This window comes from Urocampus carinirostris, chromosome 6 (assembly GCF_059441175.1).
Source record: "Urocampus carinirostris isolate Australia breed hairy pipefish chromosome 6, RoL_Ucar_1.0, whole genome shotgun sequence".
Taxonomy (NCBI): Eukaryota; Metazoa; Chordata; class Actinopteri; order Syngnathiformes; family Syngnathidae; genus Urocampus; species Urocampus carinirostris.
The window spans coordinates 7,872,261-7,885,929 of NC_142354.1; the positions used below are offsets into that span (position 1 = coordinate 7,872,261).

At 41.9% G+C, this 13,669-nt stretch overlaps 1 protein-coding gene across 1 annotated transcript in view; it reads left to right on the plus strand.

Annotated features, from left to right (window-relative positions):
• The window catches only part of LOC148363704 (receptor-type tyrosine-protein phosphatase gamma-like), a 146,330-nt gene that overhangs the window by 101,538 nt on the left and 31,123 nt on the right, over positions 1–13,669 (plus strand). The window contains exons 9-13 of the mRNA XM_088337706.1: positions 1,808–1,992; positions 6,768–6,876; positions 8,780–8,829; positions 8,897–9,344; positions 9,632–9,743. Coding sequence (XP_088193832.1) covers positions 1,808–1,992; positions 6,768–6,876; positions 8,780–8,829; positions 8,897–9,344; positions 9,632–9,743 — 904 coding nt within the window. The remainder of the gene's footprint in view (positions 1–1,807; positions 1,993–6,767; positions 6,877–8,779; positions 8,830–8,896; positions 9,345–9,631; positions 9,744–13,669) is intronic.

Genomic DNA, 13,669 nt, shown 5'->3' on the forward strand with positions numbered 1-13,669 from the left:
CGACTCCGCTGCCTGCCAGTCCGACTCCGCTGCCTGCCAGTCCGACTCCGCTGCCTGCCAGTCCGACTCCGCTGCCTGCCAGTCCGACTCTGCTGCCTGCCAGTCCGACTCCGACTCTGCTGCCTGCCAGTCCGACTCCGACTCTGCTGCCTGCCAGTCCGACTCTGCTGCCTGCCAGTCCGACTCTGCTGCTCCTGTTTTGCCGGTTCCGATTCTGACTCGCCTGTTTTGCCGTTTCCGATTCTGACTCGCCTGTTTTGCCGTTTGTGATTCCGTCTGTCCTCTGTGTTTGCCAGTTCTGATTCCGTCTGTCCTCTGTGTTTGCCGGTTCTGATTCCGTCTGTCCTCTGTGTTTGCCGGTTCTGATTCCGTCTGTCCTCTGTGTTTGCCGGTTCTGATTCCGTCTGTCCTCTGTGTTTGCCCGTTCTGATTCCGTCTGTCCTCTGTGTTTGCCGGTTCTGATTCCGTCTGTCCTCGGTGTTTGCCGGTTCTGATTCCGTCTGTCCTCGGTGTTCGCCGGTTCCGATTCCGTCTGTCCTCGTGTTCGCCCGTCCAGTTTGCCTGCCGGACCCCCCCAACCCTGCCAAGCGTCGAACCATTCCGGGGCGTGAGGTAGTATTTTTTTTTTCTTTTCTTTTTTTTGGGGGGGACCTCAGGAGCTGTTCCTTAAAGGGGGGGCTCTGTCACGGTCGCCATGGCGACCAGTCTGCCGCGCCCCCGAACTCAAGCTGAAGCAGATCAGCTGATTGCTGGTCTGCTACTTAAGGCTGGGTTGTGGGTTTGGCGGGTGCTGGCTCATTATATATACACATTCCCCGGTCTGCTATGACTTGTCCTGTTTTAGTTTTTTAAAACATTTTCCGTCTGTTATGCCCTGTCCTGTTGAGTTCGTGCCGGAGGAACTCTGTACCGTTCTGTTCTGATTGTAAGAATGTTTTTGTTTGTCTTGTCCCTGACTTTTGGACAACTTTTATTTTGTTAAATAAAACTTATGGATCGTCACGCAATTGAGTTCTCCCTTCCTGCCTCCTGCCTCCGTTCTGGTCCGATCACACCTGTCTTCTTATTCTTGCTCAGTATTGTGTTCGTTGTGTAACTTGGGGGCCTGCTACATTTGGTGTCAACACCCTGCACTCTGCAGAGCGCTAATGCTCAATTGTAGACAAAACTTGATCACCACGAGCGCACACTGAACCAATGAAATCGCTACTGCCCCTTGATGTAGTGGGGACATAAATGCACTTCATTATTGGACAGTTAAAAAATGTTTAAAAATTCTGAAGTCACACATGCCCATCTGACCGAAGCTCCTGGGGGTGTGCCGCACTATTTGAGAAACACTGGTCTTTGGAGATGCGTCTATTTTGTGGATTTCTCTTCCACCTCTAGGGGAGCTCCAACCGATTACAACCCAGAATAAAAGAGTGAAAATCAACGCGATGACAAATACATTCTTTTTTCTTTAGCAACGGCAATTATTTTCCAATCCTTTGCTGCGTCCTTCAGTTTTCACACCCTTTTTTCCACCTTTTCTTTCTCTAGCTACTTAGATCTATTTGTTTTCTGTGGCAATAAAACGAGCTTTGTCCTTCAGTTTTCACTTATTTCCACTGATTCCTTCTCTAGCCACTCATGTTTTTTTTTCTTTTTCTTCTGCTTTGGTTTTTAAAACCTTTTCCCACAACTTCCTGCTCTAGCCACTCATATTTGTTTTCTCTGGAAATACACTTTATTTAGTCACATCCTTTTTTCCCCACCATTTCCTTCTCCAGCCACTCATATTTATTTTTGTTGTTGTTTTTTGCAGTGTGTAGCAGCGCGCCGGTGAACATGAAGGTACAGCGCGTGAACGCCAGCGCCCTAGCCGTGCGCTGGGCCCGCCCGGAGGCCGTCTACCATCCGCCCATCCTGCACTTCCTGGTTTCTTACAGTTGGACGTCTCATGACGACAGCTACGAGGAAACGCGCCTCACCGACGCTAAACGCAAAATGGTAAAACTTAATTTGACAAACCTTCAAGTAAAAAGTCTCATTTATAGACCCTTTCGTTTTTGGAAACATTGTGATGTATCCGGTGGGCGTGGCTTAGCCTGGAGGCAAAAGAATACTTGCGCTGGTCAGGAGACGGAGGAAAAAAAGCTGTCATCATGTTAGGTGTTTATGTACTAGAATCGGAGAAAAACACTTTAATAAGCGTAAATTACATTTTTACAGCAGACACTACTGACTGAAGAAAAGAAGATGGTTGTGGTGGAATGCATTAAAACAATAAGATTGGACCGAGGCACTCATGGAAAGTGCTCAGGTTTGCTGGCATACTTTATTGCACAAAACGGAAAATATAAATTTGTGGATTAGATTGTTTGTTGTTTGTGCACTCAAACACAGAACATGAAGACAACTAGCAACTACAGTTTTCTTCTCCTCTGTCTTCTAACCAGTATTATTTTGCCTGCAGCTTGGACTCAGACGTCGTGTGTGATGTAGGCTATCAAAGCGTCACTCTCTATATAATATATATACACTATATGTTATTGGCCTGGAGAGGGATGGGTGCCACCAGGCTGTACTTGCCCAAGACACACCACAGGAAATGGTGCCCCTACGACTTTAGTAGTTAAAGGATTCAACCAACCAATAATTTCCCTATCTTCAATAACCAAGTTTAATTGTTGAAAATTTTTGTTGTTATTATATCACTGCCACTGTTTCAATATGAAAAACTCATGACAATCTGGATCTATATTCAGAAATAAAACAATGACGTAAATAAAAATGTTGATGATGACTGTGAAAAATAAACAAAAACTAAATCAACGGAGATAGAATGACATAGAGATAACTATTGATAAGAACACAAAACAGACATGTACTGCACAACTCGTAGTTAGGGCAGACAAGCAGGAGCTTGATGCTGGAGGCATTGGGCTCAAGCTCCCATGTTCAGAACATTTAGCAACGGGTGGTCCTGCTGCCTGGGGGCGGACCCCCTCTAGCAGCAGGACCAAAGATAATGTGTATGATGAACAACACACACCACAGAACAGTCACTTGTCACCATGAGCACCAATGACAATTATTGTTATTATAATGGTTACTTTTATTCTATAGTATGTTGAATATGCGTGCTATGATGTTGATGAGGGTGAAAATAGTGATGGTGATAATGACAATAATGAGGATTAAGTGATGGGGCATTCACGGAACCTATGTATATATGTACTTTCGTTAGGTGATTGATTTATGTAAATCAAGTCAAATTGGATAGGATAAAAGAAGCAGTTTTGGACATGTTATGTTTACATTTTTTGTGACTTGTTTTATTTTTATCACGTTTTAAGTAAAATTGTATTCATTCATTGATGGCCCCGATTTGTGTATGGCCATAATCCTTCTTCATATTTCCTGATCCATGCAAGCTTCATATCCATGGTTATCATGTTTTTCTTTCCCCTTTTAACATCACTACAATCTTTGGACCCATAGTGAAAAATAATGTGCAGTATTTTGTGTTTCATGTTTCTGTGAAAGCAGAACTGTAAAGTGAAAACGTCGTATCCTAGGTCCAGTGTACAAGCAAAAGAGTAGAAAACGAAGAAGAAAAGCTTGCAGGTTCATTCCGCAACATTTTCTCGCTCGTGTGAGAGCATCCCGATGCGAGTGTGTGGGCCACGCAAGACTTGAAACGCGTGCCAAGAAATGACCTTGGGGGGCTCGCAAAAGGAAGGTCACAGTGCCCTCTAGTGGGCACCGAGTGAAGTCTTTTCAGGATAAAAGGAAACGATGCTTCCCCGCAAGGAAATGGGAAGTCATCCAAGACTCTCGACGTGTCTTGAACGTTTGCCAAGAAGCTTTGACTTTTGTCTCCAGTTCATTAGCGAAAAGTCACGCTTGTCTTCAAGTGTGGGACAGGACGGATTGATGGACGTGTCTTGGCTAAGATGTCCCCGGGAACACCGTGGAAGCAGACATCTTTTCAACGTGTGCCAGGAATAATGGATGGATGGAAGAATAGATGGGTGGACAGATAAATGGTTGGATGGATGCATTAATACATGGGCTGATAGATGGATAGAGACCTGTCACCAGACATCAGCCTCAAGCGGGGCATATCAAATTCATTGATGGAGGTAGGGGGCACAATTATTATCACACATAAACAGACATCAGGCTTCTAGTCGAGGAGAAGGGGGTGCAGGTGGAAGAAAAAGCCCAAAGATGGCGAGATGAGAGAGATGGCTGGAAAGATTCCAATAATTTATTGGAATCGTCAAAGACCAACGAACTTCGTTTGGCGCATCCATTTGTCCTATAATTAAAAGAAAATGGTGAAATGACACAACAGATATTCAGAATAAATATGCACAAAACCCAATACGCATAAAGAGGCCAATATAAATATTAGAAGTACAGACAAGGTACCCTAAAAACTTTCTAAGTGCATAAATAAATGAGTCAGTGTAAAGGTGCAATTGTTTCTGACTGTCATCATTATTCACTCAAGACCGAGTAAATAGTCAGTTAGACAGACAGACAGACTGACAGACAAACATATCCAGAGAGACAGACAGTTACATTATTAGATGGACGGATAGATGGATGGCTTATTAGATAAACAAATAAATGTATGAATGTATGAATGGTAGATGAATAGATGGATGGATGGATGAATGATAGACAAATAGATGGATGGATGGATGGATTAATGAATAGACAAATAGATAAATGAGTAGATTAATGGATGGATAGATGGGTGGAGAATGTATGGAGGAATAGATGGACAGATAGATGGATTGTTGGATGGATGGATGGATGGATGGAAAAATAAATTGACACATAAATAGATAGATGGATGGAGAAATGGATGGTAGAATGGATGGATAGATGGGTGGAGAATGTATGGAGGAATAGATGGACTGATAGATAGATTGTTAGATGGATGGACGGATGAATAAATGGACACATAAATGGATAGATGGATGGAGAAATAGATGGACAGATAGATGGTAGAATGGATGGATAGTTGGGTGGAGAATGTATGGAGGAATAGATGGACAGATAGATGGATTGTTAGATAGATGGATGGATGAATGGATGGATAAATAAATGGACAAAAGATAATAGATGAGTAGATGAATGGATGGATGGATGGATGGGTGGAGAATGTATGGAGGAACGGACAGATACATGGATTGTTAAGATAGATGGATGGCTGAATGGATGGATAAATGGATACATAATGGACAGATGGATGGAGGAATAGATTGACAGATAGATGGATGGATGAATAGATGGATAATTGAATGGATTGATAAATAAATGGACAAACGAATATATAGATGTTTGGATGGATGAATGGATGGATGGAAGGATGGATAGATGGGTGGATGAATGGATGGATGGATGGGTGGATGGAGGAATAGATGGACATATAGATAGACGGATGGATGAATAGATAAAAAATACATGGATAGATGGGTGGATGAACGGATGGAAGAATAGATGGACAGACAGATGGACAGATGGATAAATAGATGAACAAATGCATGGATGAACGGATGGAGGAACAGTTAGAAGAATGAATGGAGGAATAGATGGATGAATGAATGGAAGGTTAAATAAATGAACAAATAGATGTATAGATGGGTGGATAAATGGATGGATATATGAATGGATGGGGGAATAGATGGACAGATGGATGAATAGATGAACAAATACATGGATTGATGGGTGGATGAACGGATGTAGGAATAGGTAGATGAATGGATGGAGGAATAGATCGATAATGGCAGAGGGGATCAGGCTGAGAGTGGTGTCAATCAAAAGGTCAGAGGCTAACAGCTATACCAGAAGTCCTCTGGCAAGTCTGTTTATGGAGCAAAACGAATTGATTACAACAATGATCGTCATATGAATCAGGAATGCTTTCATGCGATTTTTTTTTCATAGCATCATGTGTTTTAGAGTGAATATTTTACTCAGTTGGATTCACTGGACTCTCGTGAATACAACTATCATGCAGTTTGCCCTGTGTATGTGGAAATACAGAAATAGGGGGACTGCGCATTTTAACATTCTATGCTCTTGAAAAGATGGTATGTCTAATGTGGAGCTACCCGGAGCTATCCGGAGCTACCGGCTTCAGCGCTGTTAGGGACAGAGACACAAAAGCCTGCGTTAAGCGAAGAGGAGGCGGACTCGCTATCTAGGTGAACACGAGGTGGTGTAACCCTGGGCACAAAGATTTCCATCTGCTGCAGGGACGTCGAACTTTTGGCCTAGCGTGTGACGTCATCCACTCCGCTGTTGCTAACTACAACACAGCACCCCGAGGCCATCCTGTTAATAAACAACAAAAGGATACTGCTGGAAGTGTGAATTTTCCTACGGGGATCAATACAGTCTCTCTCTCTCTCGCGCGCTCTCTCTCGCTCTCTCTCGCTCTCGCTCTAGGCCGCTATCCATGTCATTTCTGCTGTCTTCCATGATAGTGTCACATTTGGTTTTGGTTTTGTTGTTTTGTGACCACTTGTTCGCTTGGTACTTTGTGCCTCCTTGTGCTATTTAATACCATCCCTTGTTTTGAACACACCTGCCTCTGTTCTAGCTTCCCTGCATTTGGGTCCACACCCAAACCGAACAGAAGTAAAAACTGACAAAAATACGGATACGTTTTTTTTCCCTCATTCCAGCGACTGTGTGTATCTGAAAAAGTGTTGCCCAGGATGTCGTCTCACTTTGTCTCTTCTTATATTTGTGTCTTATAGGAGGCGCTGATCTCGCAGGTGTCCCCGGACGTTCTCTACCTGTTTCGGGTTCAGGCCGTGTGTGCCCACGACATGCGAAGCGACTTCAGCCAGAGCATGCTCTACAGGGGTAATCCAAACAACTCCTGGCAACTACTCCATTATTTAAAAACTAGCATCCGCCGCAGCTAGATATGAATTTCTGTGCCATTTTCCGAAATCGTTCTTACCTAAATGAATGAATGAAAACTTTTATTCAAACATTAAAATAAAAACCGAACAAAAACAATGATGATGGGTGGATGAACGGATGGAAGAATAGATGGATGAATGAATGGATTGATAAATAAATGGACAAACTCAAAAACAAAATAACGTTACATAATATGTTCGAAAAGGGGTAGCAAGAAGCAAATGTTTATATTCCCTACCCCTTCATCTTCCCTATTAAATACACCAATGATAATAACAACAATAGTCTCATCTCATCTCATTATCCGTACCGCTTATCCTCATTAGGGTCGCGGGGGGGCTGGAGCCCATCCCAGTCATCTCCGGGCAGTGGGCAGGGGACACCCTGAACTGGTTGCCAGCCAATCGCAGGGCACACAGGGACAGACAACTCATTCGCTCATTCACACCTAGGGACAATTTTGGACCGGCCAATTCACCTGACATGCATGTTTTTGGAACGTGGGAGGAAACCGGAGTGCGCGGAGGAAACCCACGCAAGCACGGGGAGAACATACAAACTCCGCACAGGAAGTCTGGAGCTGGATTTGAACCCACGACAGGTTCCCATGACATGAACTGTGCCGCACAAGCGCTAACCACTGCGCCGCCGTGCTGCCTCAACAACAATAGTAATAATATTTATAATAACAGTTATGATATAACAATAGCAACGATAACAAAACGTTAACCATAGTTTTAAACGCAGTATTTCCAATCTCACTCATATCCCATTTTCTTCATCTCTGTATTCCGCCAGGAATGTTTATTTGTATTTAAATTTAAACAAGTGAATAGTTGGACATTGTTTGATCTCGTCTTCTACATTGTTCCAAAGTTTGACTCCACACACATACTTCTGGTGGTTCTCACCTTTGGGATTATGAATTTACGAGAGCCCCTCAAGTTTTAACTTCCCTCTTTCTGAGTGAATAATTTTTAGATGTTTTCTGGCACTATGTTTTTGTTGACCTTAAATAGCAGTTGTGAAGTGAAACATTACACTGAATCATCCAATTTTAATACTTTGGACTGCAGAAATAAAATATGAGTATGATTTCGATATCCTACCCTGTGTATGGTTCTAATTGCACGTTTTTGGAGGCTAAAAAGGGCTGTAGTCAACTTTTGTAATTATTGCACAATATGTTAAGTATGGCAGAACTAGAGAACAATATAATAAATACAATGCATTATAGTTTAAAACAAATTTGGCTTTATTAATGATTGAAATGCTTTCAGATACCTTAGTTTGTATGTGTCTGATGTGTGTTTTCCAGCTTAATTTATCGTCCATTTTAAAAACTTAATTTCTGATACAGCGTCTATTGCACCACCATCCATTTTAACTTCTAAATCTTGATTAGTCTTTATTCATATCCATTCATACTTTTAGGTTAATTAGTCCACGATTAATACATGTTACCAAATCCATATAGTTATCATTTGAATAGAAAATGTTAGTGTCATCTGCAAATATTACTATTTTCAATAGTTTGAAACGTTAGAAATAACGTTAATATAAAAATGAAATAACTTTGGACCCAGGTTAGAACCCTGTGGTACTCCACAGCCGATGTCCAAGTATTCAGATGACACCGCTCCCATTTTTACATATTGCTTCTTCCCCGTCAAATAACTTTGAATCCATTGCAAAGCCACGCCCCTGATGCTATATCTTTCCAGTTTTTTTCATAATATATTCTGATTAATGGTATCAAATGCTTTTTTTAAGTCCATAAAAACCCCGACTGCGTATCTCTTTTTTTAAATGACATTGTCTATCTGGTCCCGTTCCTCAGCCAACACCACCAGGATTTTCGAGGGAACCCGAATTGTCAAGACTGGAATGGTAAGAACCGTCAAACCCGTTTGGACCGTGGGAACCATTCAGAACCTTCCAATTTTTTTCACTTCAGCCGACGGTTTCTCCGGCCTCGTCGGCCGACATGGCCCCCATCTCCTCGGGTTCCTCCACCTCCTCGGGCATCCCCTTTTCCTTCGTCTCTATGGCGACGGGAACCGGCCCCTCCTCGGGGGCCGGTCGGGTCCCGTTGGCGTCTGTGGCCACCGCTGCCTTGCTGGCTGGGTTCGGTTTACTTTTCTCTTTTGCTGGGCGGGATGCTGAAGATGGAGGAGAAAGAGAGGAGGAAAAAGAAGAAGACGAAGAGAAAAAAATCCTGGTGGAAGAAGGTGGAACCTATGACCTTGCGACTGGCGCCGACCTTCAGAAATTTGAGGCGACTACAAAGGAGAGAGAAGATGTCAAAGATCTTCGTGTGGTCTCCACACCGGTCTTCTTGATCCAGGACGGGCCTGCAATCTCCATTTTGCTACGTTCTGAATGTCAAATTCAGATGCTTGAAGGTGAGAGGTCAAATTCAGATGGTTTAGTTTTTCATTTGTTTCCTTGTCAAATCGCAAAAACAATATAAAAAAGAATGAATGAGAATTATCTGCCAGTGGGCCCATTTTTATAATACATTAGTATTGTTTTTTTGTTTTAACGAAAACAATAACAAAAAATATACTTTCAATAGAAAGTACCTACGTAAACGCACAGAAAATACATTAGTATCGGCGACGGTGTTGTAACTCGATTGGAACCATTCAGGAAAGTCTCGATTTGTCGGTGCGTTTTGCTGATCCATCAGTGACTCATCGGTCCCGGCCCCCGAAAACTGGGTCCGGTCTGGAAGGCGCCCGGGGGAAGACCTCAATGACGGAGATGTCGGCTCCGTCCTTTCTCCGCCTCACGTACTGGAGGTAGGTGACCTCCACGTTAAGTTCAAGGTCGTACTATTTAAAATCAATAGTTGTTTTTTTCAGCCCCTTGAGACGCTGTGATTAAGGGCTAGACAAAGAAATGGGATTTGCTTGATAAAATCAAGAGAGTAGTTAATGTAGAAATTTAGTGATTCCCTTCTTTTTCTTTTTTTCAATTTGTTTCTTCTTCTTTTCTCTTCTTTATTTTCTATGTTACCATTTCTCTTTTACTTTTGTATTTTCCTGCTTTTTTCCGTGTTTTTTAAATTGTGTTCTTTTTTCTTTATCCATTCGTTTCCTTTTTTTGTTTTTCTTCATTTTCCCCCCTTTTTTCTTTTATTGTGTTATCCTGCTATTTTTATTCCTTTCTCTTTTTTCTTTTTCTTTTGTTCAATCTTTTTTTTCCTTTGCAAAATGTTGTGTGATAATTAAAGGAAGTTTGTTTTCTTTCTCGTGCTTAGCAGCACTCAAATTTGGTTGCACTAAACATTACAGCGACATCTATTGGTCAAATTTTAAAACAGTGTCCTTTTAAATTACTGATGCAGACCATTTCCCCAATTCCACATGTTTCAATTCCGTTAGAGACTAGAAGTAGCAGTGGCAAGTCGTTTGTCTTTCCTACATAGAATGCCCAAAGGACAGCCTTTGCACGCTAATGTGAAGAAAAGAATGTCTGGTGGGGGTGTAACCAGGCCTACATTGTTTTTTGTAGTATTTCTATATGATATGTTGGTAGTATATCTATAGCAGTTTTGTAGTATTTCTTCCAAATATTTCTATAGCAGTATTTTTGTAGTATTTCTGTTGTAACATTGATGTAGCAGTATTTTTGTATTAAAGTCTTACTGTCGTGTTTTTTTCGTAGTATTTCTGTAGAAGTATTTCCATATAAATTTATTTGTAGTATTTGTTTAATATTGTTTTACTATTACTGTAGTTGAATTTTTGGTAGTATTTCTGTTGTTATTGTTATTGTCTGTAATAGTATTTTTGTATCAAAGTATTACTGTAGGAGTATATTTGTATTATTTCTATCGTGGTTTTTTTTCCTATCAGAATAAAGACAAATTAATATATTGGGTCTTTGTTTTAAACCATTAAACTTGATTATTAGTTTTGTAGTAATTTTCAGAACAATGGTGAGGAGATTCGCCGTTGAGTTGTTAGTTGTAAACAACACAGCCATTTGGCTGTCCGCTGGTCATTCTGGAGGGGTAGGATAATTTCAAGTGTTATTCAATAGCCATTTTACGATTTTCTGTCACCAAGTGGATTTAAAAGCCTCAGTTCCTAAAAACGAAACCACCGATGAAAATAGCAAGGAGGGAATGTTACGACGCCGAGAATACTCCGAGATTCTAACCGTTGTTCCGACTGCTATGCGGAGGAAACGATTCGCTGCTATCTCAAATGATTCAGCTGTCAGCGCAGGTCACGTATCAACTCGTATGTCGCCCAGCCTTCACCGGCGCTTATTTTTAGCCTTCCACTCGTCTTTACTTACTTCACGGCTCTTACTACCGGGGACTCGGCGGCGACAAAAGACACCGAGAGCTGGATTCTCCCGAGCATCTGAAAAGAGACAATGGCGGGGGTTGGTCAGTTTTGACGGAAGCAGTTCTGTTCAATTGCCGGTGGGAGAAGCTACGAAAAAGGACCGAGAACGAGAAATTGCAAGACGAGCCATCCATAACCTGCAACCAAGTCGCTAACATGGGTGGTAAGAGAAGGAAACAAAAGGGAAAAAAGGCACAAGACTTGGCTACCATCACATAGCTACTAAAGGGGCCAATAAAAGATTGTAAGCACAAGCTATATTGACACTGAGCAGCTAACAATAACAACAGCGGCTCAGTGTCAAACATTAGTGGCTAGAGAAGGAAACGGTGAGAGGGAAAAAGGGATGGTACTTGGCTACCATCACATAGCTACTCAAGGGGCCAATAAAAGATTGTAAGCACAAGCTAGGTTGACACTGAGCAGCTAACAATAACAACAGCGGCTAAGTGTCAAACATTAGTGGCTAGAGAAGGAAACGGTGAGAGGGAAAAAGGGACGGTACTTGGCTACCATCACTTAGCTACTAAAGAGGCCAATAAAAGATTTTAAGCATAAGCTATGTTGACACTGAGCAGCTAACAATAACAACAGCGGCTAAGTGTCGAACATAAGTGGCTAGAGAAGGAAACGGTGGGGGGGTAAAAGGAACGGCACTTGGCAACCATCACATAGCTACTAAAAGGGCCAGTAAAAGATTTTAAGCACAAGCTATATTGACACTGAGCAGCTAACAATAACAACAGTGGCTAAGTGCGATCCATATCCAGCAGCTGAGTGTCAAACATCAGTGGCTAGAGAAGAAAACAGTGGGGAAAACCTCACAGGAGTTGCCTACAATGACATAGATACACAAAATGCCAAAAAATAATCGCTAGAAACCGCTATATTTTCATGGACCAGCCAACCCCATCAAAGCAGCTGTAGGTGAGCCATAGCCTGGAGCCAGGATACTAACATGAGTGGCAAGAGAAGGAAACAGTGGGGAAAAAGGCACAAGATTTGGCTTCTATCACATTTTAGTATCTACTAAAAAGGCCAATGAAAGATTGTAAGCACAAGCTATATTGACACTGAGCAGCTAACAATGTCATTAGCGGCTAGGGGTGATCAAGTGTCGAACAGAAGGAAACGGTGGGGAAAAGGTAACAGGACTTAAATACCATCACATAGTTACACCGGGACACAACTACTAAAAAGGCCAATATAAGATTGAAAGAGCAAGCTAATTTACATCACACAGCTAACTATAACATTAGCAGCCATAGTCTGAAGCCAAGAGGCTAACTTGCTTAGCTAGAGAGGGAAACGATGGGAAAAAAAAGATGGTTGAATCACGAAACTCAAAGACACCAAAGAACAAAGCAAGATGTATTTACTCGAAGCACAATCGTGAGAGCCAGTTCCTATTGCTAAGTGGCTAACATGAATGGCGAGAGAAGGAAACAGTGGGAAAAAGTGGAATGGCAGGACTTTTCAACCATCACATGCAGGGATCAGTAGTAGAAGGCAAGTGACAGTGAAGGACAATATAGAAACCCTGAACAGCAACGATGGAGGCTAGCAGCAAGCCATAGCTTCCAGCCAAGCTGCTCACGTGGCTAGAGAAGGAAACAGTGGGGGAAAAAGTGTTTTTGCTTATTTTTCAATAAAGTATTTCCCCACCACTAAAACACACGATAATGATACACTTTGAAATAGAATCCTTGAATCCATGCTAATCCGTGAAGTTGTTAGCAAAGTTTGTGCCCCGCCCCATGTTAATCCTCAGACGGGATCGTCTTAAAGCGACAAACACACACACACAAAAAACAAGTCAAACCTAGCGACAGGTTGTCGGGGGTTGGGCTAATCTCGTTAATCTCGTTAATCCTTTTGGCTAGCAAAGGCTATGCTAACCATGAGCAAACGAGCTCCTTGAGCATGCTTAAATTAGCTAAAATTTACTCTTCAGCAGAAATGTTAATGGGAATATTTCATAGGTCGTGTATTTGTACTACTTTTTAAATTTTTCTTAAGGTTTGGAAGGAGAATCCATGTCCCCGGGGGCCATTTTAGGGTTAGAACTTTGGGGTGCAAAAACTGCGGCCCGCGGGCCACGTGCGGCCCGTCAGGTGTCTTTATCCGGCTCACCAGACAAAAAATTGGCCAAAAAAAAATGCTGATATGTATATTAGTAAATATAATACTACTAATAATTTTGGGGTGCCAACATTGTTCCCGTTGTCCTTTTGTGCGTCTGCAACAAAATACTACGACATTACTACAAAAAGTAAATATAATATTTAGTACTTAAAGACATGGACCTGATGTATTATTTAGAAGAAAAAAACTACAGTACAATAATACTATGATGCAAATTACAA